This window comes from Manis pentadactyla, chromosome 14 (assembly GCF_030020395.1).
Source record: "Manis pentadactyla isolate mManPen7 chromosome 14, mManPen7.hap1, whole genome shotgun sequence".
Taxonomy (NCBI): Eukaryota; Metazoa; Chordata; class Mammalia; order Pholidota; family Manidae; genus Manis; species Manis pentadactyla.
In genome coordinates this window covers 11,099,932-11,115,707 of record NC_080032.1, presented here as the reverse complement: position 1 = coordinate 11,115,707, position 15,776 = coordinate 11,099,932, and the positions used below count along the sequence as shown (strand labels likewise).

General features: G+C 45.4%; 1 protein-coding gene across 1 annotated transcript in view; it reads left to right on the top strand.

Annotated features, from left to right (window-relative positions):
* Window positions 1-15,776, top strand: part of MYO18B (myosin XVIIIB) — a 231,732-nt gene that overhangs the window by 100,425 nt on the left and 115,531 nt on the right. The window contains exons 25-27 of the mRNA XM_057492611.1: window positions 9,534-9,653; window positions 9,939-10,047; window positions 13,360-13,484. Coding sequence (XP_057348594.1) covers window positions 9,534-9,653; window positions 9,939-10,047; window positions 13,360-13,484 — 354 coding nt within the window. The remainder of the gene's footprint in view (window positions 1-9,533; window positions 9,654-9,938; window positions 10,048-13,359; window positions 13,485-15,776) is intronic.

Sequence of the window (15,776 nt, the reverse complement as noted above, 5' to 3'; positions counted from 1 at the left end):
TGGTTCAGTGAATTTTCACAAAGAGAACACCCCAATGCAGGCAGCATTCCTGACACAGATCATTTCCAGTGCCCCCCAAATCCCCCCATCACCCCCTTTCAGCCACTACCCTCCAAAGGTAGCCACCCCACCAACTTCTAATGCTATAGATTGGGTTTTGTTCCCCCTATTTTGAATTTTACCTGACTGTGACCAAATGCATGAACTCATTTGTCTAGTTTCTTTCACTTGACTTCACGTTTGTGGCATTTGTCTGTGTTGGTATGGGTGGTTGTGGCTCCCCCATTCTCATGGCTGTATACTATTCCATCGTATATAGAGACCACATTCATCTATTCTACTCAAAATGAACACGTGGTGGTTTCCAGTTTTGCCCTACTATGAATAAGCCTGCTATGACATTCTTACACATGTCTTTTGGTTGCACATACCATGCATTTCTGTTAGGAATATACCTATGAATGAATGGAACTGCTGAATTTTAAGTTATTTCCATGTTCAGTTTGAATAGATACTGCCAGACAGATTGCTAAAGCGTTTGCATCAATTTGCACTCCCACAGCAATGCGTAAGATTTACAGTTGCTCCACATCCATACCAGCACTTGATATTGTCTGTCTTTCTCATTTAGCAGTTTTGGTGGGTATGCCATAGTCCCACATTGTGATTCTCATGTGTACCTTTTCACATATTTTTGGCTATTTGGTTACCTTCTTTAGCAAGTTGAACTCATTTTCCCATTTTTGTATTACTTTTCTCATTGATTTGTAGCAATTCTTTATACACTGTGGGTATAATAAGTTCAGCTGTGTGATGCATGCAGTACAGAGCTCTTCCTCCACTCTGTGGCTTGCCTACTCTCCTGCAATATTTTGCAGTCATATTTTCTGAACCCCCAAGTCTCTTCCGACCTGCCATAGGGTGAGGAAGAGACCAAAGGGCTCCAGAACTCCCAAACTTGAGCATCCATTGCAGTAGATGCACTTAGGTTTTATTCTATATTTTATCAATTCTCAGATGCACATTATTTTCCATCTTTCTTCATCTCTGGCATTGGGATGCATCTCAACAATCAATGACATCTTACAGTGAAAATTGGCAGCACTTTCTTATGTTCTGTAGCAGTGCATCTTACAATCGATGGCAGCTCAGATTTGGTGAAATGTAGCATATGAGGGGGTCCAAGAAAAAAAGGTCCCTGATTTCCTTTTCCCTACCAAAAAGCTACTTTGATTTTTACTGGTTGTGTTTACACTTTAAAGAGCATCAGGGTGACCAGGGTAGCTGTTATCTGTAGTTTCCCCAGACCTGTTCTCCAAGGGTTTGACCAGGAGGGAATCCTGGGGAGGGGTGTCCTTCACTGCTTCCTTAGCGAGCCCCGAGGAGAGCCCAATGGAGAGAGTCATGTCCTGCTGTGGGAGGGCAGTGGTTCTCCTACTTGCAAATGTGTCAGAATCCCCTGGAGCATTTGTTAGAATGTAGAGGGCTGGACATCAGCCCTGGAGTTTCGGAGTCAGTAGGCTTGGGGTGGCCCTGGGGATTCTGTGTTTCTAAGTTCTCAGGTGATGGTGAACCTGCTGGCCTGGAGACCCCACTTTGAGAAACATTAGGCTGGAGAACAAATACAAGGTATCCTCTCCTGTGCAGTTTTACTTTCTTAGAAGAGAGTTTCTGTGAACAGTTGGGGAGCAGATACTCCATCCGGGCCATGGGTCATGAAAACACCCCGGCCCTGTTCACAGCCTCTGTACCCATCCCCTTGTGGCAAACAGTTGATGGTAATGTTACAGTGCATGCTGTGCCTTATCAGTGGAAACTCCATTTGACTAGGCTTATTAAAAAGACAACATTATTGCAAAATGATTTAAGGGCTTCATTTGCCAAGTAACAGAAGGGGAGATGAGGGGCCTCGGAGAAGCTGGCTATAAATATTTTTCAAGCGGGTAAAATCTGCCCTGATGCAAAGTGGCGTTTTTGACTTTCATAAGAAAGCAGGCCTGCTTCTTGTAGGAAATCCTATAAGGCCATGGGAGCACAGAAGGATACAAGAGAATGAGGTGTTTTCTCCCCTTTCCGGAATATATCCTGGGTTTTCCCTAAGACCTTATTTATGGCAAAAGACTGAAACCCGTGCACTCAGGGTGTCTGATCTCATTAGCCTGAGAAATTTCACTTTGTAGTAAGGAACTGCTGAGAGAACCCCCCCCCCCCCGCCCCTGAGAATAGAGCAGAGACTGGAACTTTAGGTCAGAAAGTAAGCGTCAGGGGAGTTTGGTCCTGATGGCTGTGAATGGGGCCAGCAGGCGCTGAGCTCCACGAGGGGAGGTGACTTGGTGGGGGTCATGTGGACAAATGGTGACTGAGTCTAGATTATACCCTAGGTCTCCTGACATTTAGTTCCACGCTCGGCCGCAGTGCCATGCCTCTGTGGGGACCTGATGTTTTAACTCCCTGATCCTCAGGCGAATAAGACAGCCTGGTTTCCTATCTGCTTCAGGATGTTGGCATCTCTGGGGCCTTTAACGTGGGGCACGCGGGAGGGCGACCTTCCAGGAGAAAGCTGGCTGCAGCAGTTCTCTGCCACAGTGTGGGTGTGATCACAGATGACCTCTCTGTGGCTGGCTAAGGCTCCACAGAGGAATGCACAGCTGGAATGGGCGGTGTGCCTCAGTCTGCCCATACAAAAATTGGGATCATAATAAGCCCTTCTCTACCTACTTGTAGCTCATATGAAGATGCAAGGTAAGGGATGAGTACAGTGGCCTGACCTGGTATATCTGGTACAGCTGCAGAGGGTCCATCAGGATGGCTGGCTTTGTACCCTTATTGCTATGGGATTGTGGGTAAATCTTCAGGTGTCTGAGCCTGTGTGTCAATATCAGTAAAATGGTGACAGTAATAGTTAGGTATTCCTCTCCACAAGGTTGTGGTGAGGAGGCGCATATAAAGTCATGTCACACTGTCTCTTACACAGCAAGCCTTCAACCCCACTTGACTTATATTTGATTTTTTTCCTACTCTCCCTAGGCATAGACTGAGTTCCTCAAAGATAATAATACATCTAGCTATTTCTATATCCCTCAAAGCGTTCAATGCCAATTGAATGACTGGAATAATGCTGAATTTAGTAAGTGAAGTAACATTTTATGAGCAATGTGTCTGTGCCAGGTGCTGTGAGAAATCCTTTATCTGCATTATCTGATTTTACCTTCAAATCAAACTGAGAGGAAGGTGTTCCCCTTGTGATAGATGAGGAAAGTGGAAGCCAGAGAGGGGAAGCAATTTGCCCAATATCACACAGCTGGTGAGCAGCAGAGCCAGGATTTGAACCCAGGTTTGGCTGACTCCAAACAGGATCTGATAGAGGAGGAGCATCTACCGGCACTGGGAATGGGGTTCAGGGGGCAGGGGTCTTGAAGGATGAGCAGGAGCTAGCCAGGTGATGAGGCGGGGAGGCATGCCAGGCAGAGGGCACAGCAAGAGTGGAAGCAGAGCAGGGGGCCTGCTCTGGCGCCTGGAGTCTAGTGGTCCAAGTGCCCGTTGCATGGGGTGGGTCCTGGGCGGAGGTCAGGCCACGAGAACCATGGCTGAGGTTTGAACTCCATCCTGACAGTGAGCCCAGACCAAAGAACATTTTCAAGTCGGGACGTGTGGGTGACAGCATTCAAGGGGTTATTTCCTCTTTTGCAGGGCACTAAGGAACCATGAATCCCCCCTTCCAAAGCTCGAGAGAGCCCATAACTATGCCTTCTTCCCCTGGGGCCAGTCGCTGATCAGTCATTCCCCTGTGTCCTGCTCCCAGGCATGACATTTCTTACAAAAGTGGCCCCAGTCCCACTGACAGAGCCTGAGGCTGTAGGCCCTCCCTTTACTCCTTGGCTCACACAGACATCTGTCAGTTAACCTAGCATGGACTCTTTCCCAAGAGGCAATTTAAAAAATACAGATATATATATATATTTTATTTTGGTATCATTAACCTACAATTACATGAGCAACATTATGTTTACTAGACTCTCCCCATTGTCAAGTCCAACCCACATACCCCATTAGAGTCACTGTCCATCAGCGTAGTAAGATGCTATAGAGTCACTACTTGTCTTCTCTGTGTTGTACAACCCTCCCCAACATTATGTGTGCTAATCGTAATGCCCCGTTTTCCCCCTTATCCCTCCCTTCCCACCCATCCTCCCCAGTCCCCTTCCCTTTGGTAACTGTTAGTCCATTCTTGGTTCTGTGAGTCTGCTGCTGTTTTGTTCCTTCAGTTTTTTCTTTGTTCTTATACTCCACAGATGAATGAAATCATTTGGTACTTGCCTTTCTCCTCCTGGCTTATTTCACTGAGCATAATACCCTCTAGCTCCATCCATGTTGTTGCAAATGGTAGGATTTGTTTTCTTCTTATGGCTGAGTAATATTCCATTGTGTATATGTACCACATCTTCTTTATCCATTCATCTACTGATGGACACTAGGGTTGCTTCCATTTCTTGGCTATTGTAAATAGTGCTGCGATAGACATAGGGGTGCATCTGTCTTTTTCAAACTGGGCTGCTGCATTCTTAGGGTAAATTCCTAGGAGTGGAATTCCTGGGTCAAATGTTATTTCTATTTTGAGTTTTTTGAGGAACCTCCATACTGCTTTCCACAATGGTTGAACTAGTTTACGTTCCCACCAGCAGTGTAGGAGGGTTCCCCTTTCTCCACACCCTCGCCAACATTTGTTGTTTTTTGTCTTTTGGATGGTGGCCATCCTAACTGGTGTGAGGTGATATCTCATTGTGGTGTTAATTTGCATTTCTCTGATGATTAGCGATGTGGAGCATCTTTTCATGTGTCTGTTGGCCATCTGAATTTCTTCTTTGGAGAACTGTCTGTTCAGCTCCTCTGCCCATTTTTTAATTGGATTATTTGCTTTTTGTTTGTTGAGGTGCGTGAGCTCTTTATATATTTTGGATGTCAACCCTTTATCGGATCTGTCATTTATGAATATATTCTCCTATACTGTAGGATGCCTTTTTGTTCTTTTGATGGTGTCCTTTGCTGTATAGAAGCTTTTCAGCTTGATATAGTCCCACTTGTTCATTTTTACCCAAGAGGCAATTTAACGGTGTGGTTAGGAGGGAAGGCTCTGGAGTCTTGATTCACACCCAGCTTTGCCCCTGGCCTCCTGGGTATGCTTGGGTGAGTGTCTGCACCCTGCTGCCTCAGTTTACCAATCTGGAGATAGCAGTCCCTACTGTCCGTGTTGCCATGAAGGTCCTGTAGGTTACCCCAGGCCAGGCATGGTAAGCACACTCTGTGGCAGTGATTCTTATTAGTGTAGTTATTACTGTGCCCAAATGGGAAGAAAAATACTCAAGGTGTATGAACTGGTGCCCGGCGTGTATTTATGGGGAACCCCAGAGCCAGCCACTAAGCTAGGGATTTGTTCTGAATTTTCCCTAATGAGAGAGGCAGCTCTGGAGGCAGGTACCTCGAGTTTGAAGCCATGGCTTAATGTCCTTGACAAGCAGGCAACACACCAGCCAGCTGGCTCTTCATCTATTGATTTATTTTTCTCTCTTCTTTTTACATTTTCTCTTTCAGTCACTCAGGTTGATGGGGATGGGGCTTCCCTTATGCTGGGGTCCACACAGGCTCCCTTTGGCCGTGGCCCCGCCTGGGGGCTGGGAGTCCAGAGCTTATGTGGCCTTTGATCCATAGCCTGCTGGCTGTTGCAGTTCCTCCTTGATCCACTCCTTCCAGATCTGTGCCAGGCACAAGGTGACGCCTGCTCTGCTGAGGCCCCCTCCTCAGGGACTTGGGGGTAGGGGAGGATTGAATCACCCAGTGGACGTAGGACAGGACGGGGCTGCGGTTAGGAGCCAGGGCCAGGGACTCAGGCTTCCTGGGCTGGACTCCCTCTGCAACTTACCAGCTATAATCTTGAGCAGATGTTTCATCGTCAGTGCCTCAGTTTCCTTCCCTGTGAATGGGAATAACAAAAATACCCTCCTCCTAAGGCATTTGATGGGCTTAAAGAAGATGGCATAGTCCAAGTGCTTAGCACATGCCCGTCCCTCGCATTCAATGAGTGTGAGCTATTTCTCATGTAAGAGCTTCTAACGCACAGATCCTTGTTAAATGGAAAAATACAGGAAAAGAGTGAAAAAGCATGTTTGCTCTCTATAGGTGAGGTAATTTGGAGAATTTTGAAAGTCCTTAAATATAATAGCCAAGGGCTAAGTGTTGAGATAAGACATGTGGGTGCCCCATGTGTGGTTTTCTTATCTCCCCTTAAATCAACAGTGGGGTCCTTGAGGGCAGGGCCCAGCACACAGTAGGTGCTCATATAATGAGAAATGACAGTGACAGCCCAAATGACCCTTGGCATTTAACAGCCATCATTCCTGTTACCCACGGTTCCCCCAAACCACAAACGATGCCAGTTTACAGGATATATTGTTTGACTCTATGCAAAATGTACAGCAAATTCATTCATTCCTGTCCCCTTCTCTCTGCCAGAACTTTGGAGTCATTGTCCCTAAGTAGAAAGAGGGTTTCTGATGATTTGGACACATGGGGGACCCAGGGAGGTCTCCAGAGTAATTGCCAGCTAATTGGTCCTTGAGTAATCTGCAAGGACCCTTCTGGGTTTGCAAACCAGACTCTTCCCTCATTAAACTGGTTTTCATTTTGCATTCACCTCATAGCTCTGGGCATGGTGCCCACACCTCACCTCTATGGACAAAGCCCCCAGGCCCTGAAATGTGGGAAGGAGAGGGATTTGTGGGGACAAGGAAAGGTCAGGGGCTATTTGTCTCTGTGAGAAGCATCTGTCATTTCTCCAATTTGAAGGGACTAATTGTCCTTTGGGCTCCAGTCTTGGGTTCTGTGGATCTCAAAATTAATGCATCAAATTAATTTTGTGGTCCCTTTGCTCAGGCTGATTAGCACAAATTAAATTTCACACTAATTGTCTAAGGTGGAGCGAACACAGTCCTGGTGTTTGCGATCAAGGCTGCTCATGGGGATGGTGGGTGGCAGCGATAGGGAGGTTCCCGGATTGTGCCCACCTTTAGTCAGTGTCCTTAGCAAGTGACCACTTCTCCTGCCCCCATGCTTGTGTGTGTTTATAAGCAAATCTAACCTGTCTATAGCCGAGTGTGAAGCCACCGTTAGGAGGAGATCCTGGCAGTTTCTGTGGCAGTAATTCTTAAACTTTGCTGGGCTTCAGAATCACCCTGCAGTGTGTTAAAATTCATATTTCCTGAACCCCATTGCAGAAATTACGGTTTGGGGGTGCTGAAGATCCTAGAATTTGCGTTCTGACAACCATCCCGGGTCATTGCAATGCAAGTGTTTCCTCAGAACACTTTAAACAGGACAGTGAAAGGAGTGACAGAGGGATGCCCCACCCCCAAGACAGCCAGGAGCACCCCGGGAGAGTCCCCTTGCTCATTAACTGGTGGCCGTGACTTGGATCTGACGGATTTGGGTTCAAGCCCCAGCTCTGTCACTTACTCGCTGTATGACTTTAGAATGCTGCCCCTAAGCCTCCTTTTCTCCACATAACAGCTGAAATCTGCACTGCGGTCTGCCCATCCAGTGGTGGGGGCAGCAAGATAGGCAGCCGATGGGCTGGCGAGGGAAAAGGCTGGGAAGCTTGTGCAGAACAGACTCAGATTTGTAGCTCCATTATTGTTTTGACTATTTTTTAGAGATAATTATTTTGTGTGTTTCTGATTACAAAAATAATATAAAAAATCAGCAGTACAGAAATTCATGGCAAGGAATTTGGATCCCCTCTGAGCCCACTCTTCCAGGAAAAAAAAACCCTCCCAATGAACAGTTTGGGAGGGACTTTTTCTGTTCAATTATAAACAAAAATGGGCACAGGCCGCACATTCTACAGCTTTGCCTTCTTTTCCCCCTAGGCAATATGTCTTGGGGGATTTTTTTCATGTCAGAACATATAGATCTTCATTCTTCTTGAATGATTTTTGAGACAGCCTGGGAGCTGTTAGTATAGAAGAGGACTAGCTCAGAAGGGCAACTGGATTCCACACTGGGAGGCCACTTAGCATCCCTGTGAGAAACCCCACAGTCGCCCGCCTGTGTGACACAGAGGGTCTGATGGGAGGGTGGGGTGTTTTGACATCTTCATGCACAACATTTATGGCACTATTACTTAATTCAAAGTGTTTTACGGCTAAGTGACTGAAGCCACAGAGACGAAGAGATTTGTTCAAGGTCACACAGTATGTTAGTTGTTGTATCCTGACTTGAACCCTGTACTTGACCCTCTTTTATTTCTTTTTTCTTTTCCTTCTCTCCTTCTTGACTTTAACCACTGCCTTGCCTAAGAGGTAGTTCTCAAGTTTTAGGAGGTCCCTTCTGTGCAAGTTCATTTCTGAGTCTCTTGGTCATAAATAGTCCACTTGTGTTTCTTCTCCTTAATTTCTCCTTCAGCCTGCCCTTGAACCTGGAAATGCATTCTGGAACAATAATACCACAGAAGCCCAGACCCATTTGGTATCTGTAGTTAGTTAAGTGGGGAAAAAAGCGCAAGTGGAAATTCAGTAAAAAATAAACATTTTTATTTGTACCTTTGAGCATGTCTACCTTAACTCACTGTATTTCTGAGGTAGGAACAAAGCCTTTAGAATCTGAACATCTTGACTCGAGATCCACTTCTTTCATTCTTAAACCGTGCTCCTAATACATGACTTTGTGATTGTGATTTCTTTAAAAGTAGAGCAAATGTCAAGTACTTTGTATGCAGAAACCTAATCTTTTACTTCTAGTTTTTTTGCACGTATACTGATCTGACAGAATTTTAAGAAACAATTTCCATTTTCATTCCTTCCAAATCATTCAACCTAATTTTCATGGAAACTCTTGGTCCAGTATTTTATAGGTTTATGCAACAGCTAATTGGACAGGTAATTAGAGTAAAAATGCAAGAAGCATAAACGTAGTGGGGGGAAACCCACACAGGTGATACTGGGTGTGCATGGCCATCGCCTGGTAGAGGCAGATGGACCACGGGGAACCAAAGACGTTTCCTGGCCAAGAGCATTTCCAGGTGGCGGGCATCTGCGCATGTGTCTTCCTGAGGGAGCCTGTCAGTTGGTCCAGCAAGGTTGCTCACTGAAGGATGGCTAAAGAGAGTTTCTACTAGAATAAGGTTTTAAATTGAGCACTTACTATGTGCCAGGACTGTACTAAGCTGTATGTGTATTATCTCTTTAATTCTCGAAACAATTCTACATGTTATTCCCCTGCTGTCCAAAGTTGAGAAAACTGAGACTCAGAGAGGCATCCTGCCTGGCTCAAAGTCACACAGCTAGTGAGTGTGGGGCCAAGAATTCTAACACCCAAGACCAGTGAAATTCTGACACCCGGGCTCATAACCATTGTGCAACACCAAAGGGTTGTTTATCTGTGAAAGCCAGTGACTTGTCCTGGGCTGGTCCTGGGGGAGTGCATGTCGGGGAGAAGGGTTGGCAGCCCTGACAAGTGACCCTGCTTTAACCCTCCCATCCCAGATTGCTGGCCTGATCACGGAGCTCGCCGATGAGCGCTTCAAAGGGGATGTGGCCTGCCGGGTGCTGGAGGGCGAGCGCGCTGAGCGGCTGCAGGCCTTCCGGGAGGTCCAGGAGCTGAAGGTGAGCGGTGAGAAGTGGCAGGGGTTGTGGCGGAACAGCCTGGCTGGGAGCGCGTGGACCTGGCCCCCTCTGCTCACATCTGGGAGCAGTAAGCCTCCACGAGATGCACAGGCTCACTGATTCCCAGGCTCGAGGTCCTGCAGGACATCTGGGTCTTCCAAAGGCTTGGCCTTGGAACGGTCCTGGGTGAAGACTGGGCAGAGGGTGGCCAGTCCCCAGCTGTGAAGACGCCATGGATGTGGTGGCCGTCCCAGGCTTCTGTCTAGCTGCAGGCCTTTCTTCCAGAGCAAGTATGAGCAAGTCCAGAAGAATTTGAAAGAAGTGGAGAAGCAGCTGGAAGAAGCCCAGCAGAAAATTCAGCTGAATGACTTGGAAAGGAGTCACACTGGGAGGGGTGAGTGGACTGGGACCTGTGGGATTAGGCCCTGGTGGGAAAAACTCATTCATTCATTCACTGAAACACACTGAGCGCTCCCTGAGCACTAGACAGAGCATGCAGGTGCCCTCCCTGCCCTCCTGGAGCTTACAGTCTAGAGGGACCGGCAGACACCAAGCAGATGGTCCAACAATCTCCCAAATAATAAGTTACCCAGGTCAGAGGTACTGTTCAGTAATAATGCAAAAAAACGATGGAAAAAAGCACTGGTTCTAAGAACAAGGCACCTGTATATGGATATTTGCGATATCTGTTTCGAAGAAGGCAGTTCAGAGGTTCAACGTGGTTAAAAGTCTATAAACTTGAGTTTCTGACTTGAATCTAGACTCATCTTTTATTAGTCGGATGGCTTTGGGCAAAGGCAGTATCATGCCTTAGTCTTCTCATCTTTCAAAGGGACATAGTCATAGGTGGTTAGTCACAAGCATGACTATTTTAATTATTTTATCAATATGACTAATACATGCTAGGACTAGTGGGATCATTGTTCACACCCATAAGGGGAGCAGAAACTACTACAAAACCTATTGAGAAGCAACATTAGATGCTCAGTGGATACTGAATGAATGGAGAGGAGACGAGAGGGCCCCAAACTGCTGGAGATCCAGAAGCTCTGCAGACCCAGGATTCCTGGTGGTGTCCTCCTTACAGTTGCCTGGAGACCCACATCTCATGGTTGGACGGGCCTGGTGACATCTCTGTCAACTCCTCTCCCCAGTCTAAATGAGGTGCATGAGAAGGATGCCCAGGGAGTCTGTCAGCTTTTAGAAAATGCTGACATCATTCATTCAGTGCCCCCAGAGGATACATGCTCTTGAAACGTCAGGGGCCCTCAGAGGAATGGAGGTCATGCGGCTGTGGAGAAGAGGCAAGGATTTGCCCTCTATGCCCCTCTCGGCCTTTCATCCTGGCTACCCTATGGCAGGCATTTACCGGGCAGCTTAATGCCAAGGAGTCTGGGATTCTCTGATACATGAGACCCAACACAGTAGGGTACGTGCAAGGAGCCATAGATGTGTTTGCACAGACCAGCCACGTGACTGCAGGTTCCCCAGAAGAACACCAGTCCCCGCTGCATGCCAACTGTGACTTACGCACAATGATGCCCCTGGGTTTGTCTCCCATGGGAAGATACAGGGGCTGAATGAGAGGACCAGCTGTGCCTAGCACAGGAGCCCATTAGTCACAATGCTGTAGAGGCTCTCAGGTCTGGATGCCTGTTCCAGGAAGCCCATCCACAAATACTTTGTTTTTCATTATGAAAATGGTACATAGTCATTATAGACAATTTCTAAAATATAGGAAAGTTAAAAGGAGCAATAAAACACTTTAATCACACCACTGCAAAGCCACCACCTCCTCTTCTATCATGTTTATATTCCTATCACGTTAGGAGTATAAATTATAAATTATTAAATGGATGTTTTTCTACTGTGTATGGTTAAATATATAAAGAGAACCTTTTATGGTTTGCATCTAGCACTAAACTGGACACTAGGGGGTTACAAGAAGAATTTTAGTTGGGTCCTACTCTCAAGAAGCTTGCAGTATAAATGGGGAGGTCAGATAAACCCAGGAAAGATGTGACTGGACAGTGAAGGTCTGAATTATACATACTAACTAAGAATAAGCACCCTTGGAGAGGGGGGACGGAAGTGGAAATCAGTTTGGGGAATGGAGAACCGTTTCCTCATCAGCTCATGTGCCCATTCATGCCACTTGCTCTGTAGCACATCAGAGCAGAGAGTACACGGGCGCCCACAGAAATGCTTTCTGCTTTCTCTTCCTTTTGCAGGCTATGCTGTTTGTTACTTGAGATTTCTTTTCCTGGTGAGGAGACAGGATTCTTTTCCCATGATGATACTATTTTCCTTGGCAGAAACTTGAACAAGCTCTAAGTCCTTACAGTATATCATCCTTCTGATCGCGTTGGTTATGTGGGAAGCCCTGTGGGGGTCACCTCTCCCAAGACCTCGGTCCTACCATCCATCCATCCCCAATCACCCACCTATCCATCTACTCTGCCATCCATTTATCTATCCACTTATCAATCCACCTATCCATATATCTATCCATTACCCATCCATCCATCCATCCACCCTAACATCCATCCAGTGAAAGTTATGGAGCGTTTGTGATACACTATTGTACTAAGTCCTGTGGACACAATCATGAACAAAAAAGGGTTTGCTGCCCTTATGCGTTCGAGTCCTCCTCTTGATTTCCATAAGCTTCCCTTAGGGAAGCTCTGATCATGCTATGTTATAGTTATCTTTTTACATTTTTGTGCCTTCCACCAGACTCTCCTTGAAGGTAGAATGGTTTTTTTGCTCATTTCCTTGTCCATTGTGCCTGGTATGGAGTAGTGTCCTCAGTGAGTGTTTCGGTGGATGGAAGTAGATAAACAGTGTATGATGGATGGAACAATGGATGGATGGATGGATGGATGGATGGATGGATGGATGGATGGATGGATGGATGGATGGATGGAGAGAGAGATCAGGTGGATGGTCTCTGTCTTAAGCTGTCCACCTGTGCAGTGTTTCCCATAGCTCCATTACCTTAAGGAAATTATTATCCAGACAGTCAAATGATAAGACATCACAACCCATTCTAGCCCATTCTATTTTGCCAAACAATTTAATCATGTCAGCAAATAATTTTTTTAGATATTTATCAAGTCAAGATATTGTTCGATTTTCTCATATAGATATCTTGTGACCAATGTCTCTGTTGCTAGGCATTCAGCAGACCCTTTAATTATTGCTCATTTACTTGTTAATTTAATCAACGGTTACTGATTGCATACTCTGTAACCCAATATGGGGGCCAGTAAGATTATTCCAACTGGTGAACTTGTATCATGTGTATGGGGAAACTTCTATGTGTAGGGAACTCTTCTAGAAAGTGTTGAGGATCCACAAATGACTATAACAGCTCCCCTGCCCTCAAGGACCATAGAATGTCCTTGGAAAAAGAAAGGTATGTATTCAAAGAAATTGAACAGTATAAGTAACCAGGCTTAAAATAGTGAGTAGTCAATAACTTAAAACAATTAGAGGGAGTCAGGACAGACTGCCTGGAGGGAGTGTTTTTTTTGTTGTTATAAAGCTTGGACCTAGAGCAGAATTTCCTAGCCTGAAGTCCAAGGCTGAGCCTCAAGAACTCTATTAATATTGTAATATTATGTGCAAGGAGCTAAGAAAGTGGCAGAGAGCCACCCTCACTTACCTAAGCTTCCATTCTGGTCATTCTGACTTTGTCAAACAGCAGATGAGTGGCAAATGCGCTTCGACTGTGCTCAGATGGAGAATGAGTTCCTCCGAAAGCGTTTACAGCAATTTGAGGAGAGGCTGGAATCAGAGCTGACGTCCAGGAAAGAGCTGGAGCAGAAGGTAAGAGGTAATGGGTAGTCTGAGTCACGAAAGTGTAAGGGAATAGGCAGGTTCTTAACCTCCACTATTCAAGGTATTGGCTGGACCTCGGGAGGGAGAAGGAGCACCATCCATTCTGTATTTTTCCACCTCCACTGTCATTACAAAGGCTGGTCACTGTAATATATTTTCTCTACATGTGCGTATTCTACACTGAGAAAGAATACTCTGGTATGAAGAACATGAACTTGTCAACTTGGGGTATCTGAGTTCCATTCCATTTCTGTTTGACCTTGTGCAAATCGCTTTACATTTTGGGCCTCAGATTTCTCATCTATAAAATGACTGTAATATGCTCTTAAAATAAATTTTATCCATTCGCATTGCCTCTAACCTGCCACCTCCATCTCTCATCTAAACCAAAGCCACAGCCCCCTACCTGGTCTCCTTTCCTCCAGCCTCTCCCCTTAAGCATCTGTCACACTGCAGCCAACATCTTTCTCAGAGCCTCTTTCAAATTGTTCTGCATTGCAAATTATACTGATCCTTGTGTGTTTTGTAAATTTTGATAGTGAGCTCATCTTCAACAGGTCTTTCTATTTCCACCACCTTAGCCCCAGGTGGTCTGCTTGATGGAATGTTCCTTTTTTTCCCCCTCTGACTCAGGGCAAATTTTTTTCTATGTATTTAAGTATTATTTAAAAATTTTGAGCTGATCTTATTTAAAAACTTTTTTAAACCCTTAATTGATTTTAATGGAAGTCCTGTGTTTATGGGGTTGTGGATGTGTTCCTCTAAAAGCAGCACTTTCATACTTTCTCCTGAGCAATTCCTGGGATGATGCTAAATTCTCCATATCAGAATTGTCCGATATGTGCAAGGTGTCAATTTGCACTCTAAATCTTCATGAGGCTTAGACCTGGGGTTTTGATTTCTTATGGGAATACTTACTCTCCAACCCAGAGCCAGAGATGCAGCAGGATTTCTTACCACCTTCCAGGCCAGTGGGTGGAACTCTTCCTGCGCCTTCTCACCAAGGTGCAGCTCTTTGAAGGCTCTGGTTTAATAAAAGGGTCTTCATTCCAACTTCCTGTCTTCCATGGGCTCAAGGCCTTGTCTCCTGTCTCCAGGCATTCAAACATAGCCCCTATCCTTAGGGATATTTCTGGATCTTTCAACTGCTTCTCTTCTCCCCCATCTTGGCTGCCATGGTGTCAGTATCTACCATTATTGCTCTTGTTTTGTGTCCTCTGCATTCCTGATGGCCTGAAATTTCCCTTTCTTTTTTGAAATTGCAGCTAGACGTTACAAATATAATGTAACCTTACCTTGTGTTTCTATAAGAATGTAGTGATAGTTTAGCTCCTTGCTGATTTTGCATTGTCTACATTCCAACACGACTACACTTTACAACTAGTAGTGTGCTGATAAACGGACTCTCTGAAAACAAACAAACACCCTGATATGTCACATTTGCCAACTGTCAGTTGCTGTGATGTAAATACTCCCACCAGGGCCAATTTCAAGCTACCATTGTGGTGTCACTGAATGCGGAATTGGGAAGAGAAGTAGAGTCAGCTCTCATCAGCAGGTCCAAGCCAGCTCTAGCACACCACTGAGTACAACCACACTCAGGTGTTTAAGGCTCCCAGCATAGTTGAGGGGAAGGTATAGAGATTTTCCATGCACCCTCACCCCCACATATATACAATCTCCACCATTATTAACATCCTCCACTAGAGTGGAGGATACAATTGATACAACTGATGAACGTACTTTGACACATCATTATCACCCAAAGACCAGAGTTGACATTAGGGTTCATGCTTGGTAGTGTACATTCCATGGGTTTGGACAAGTGTATACTGACATGTACCCACCACTGTAGTTTCATTCAGTGTGGTTTCATTGTCCTAATGTCCTCTGTGCTCTGCCTGTTTTCTCTCTCCCCCAGCCCCTGGCAACCACTGATATTTGCACTGTCTCCATAATTTTGCCTTTTCCAGAATGTCATAGAGCTGGAATCATACCATATATAGTCTTTTCAGATTGGCTTCTTTCATTTAGTAATGTGCATTTAAGGCTCCTCCACATCTTTTCATGGCTTGATAGCTTATTTCTTTTTAGCACTGAATAATAGTCAGTCATCTGAATGTACCACAGTTTGTCTATTCACCTACTGAAGAACAACTTGGTTGCTTCCAATTTGGTAATTATGAATAAAGCTGCAACAAACATCTGTGTGTGGGTTTTTATGTGGACATAAGTTTTCAGCCCCTTTGGGTAAATGCCAAGGAACATGATTACTATATC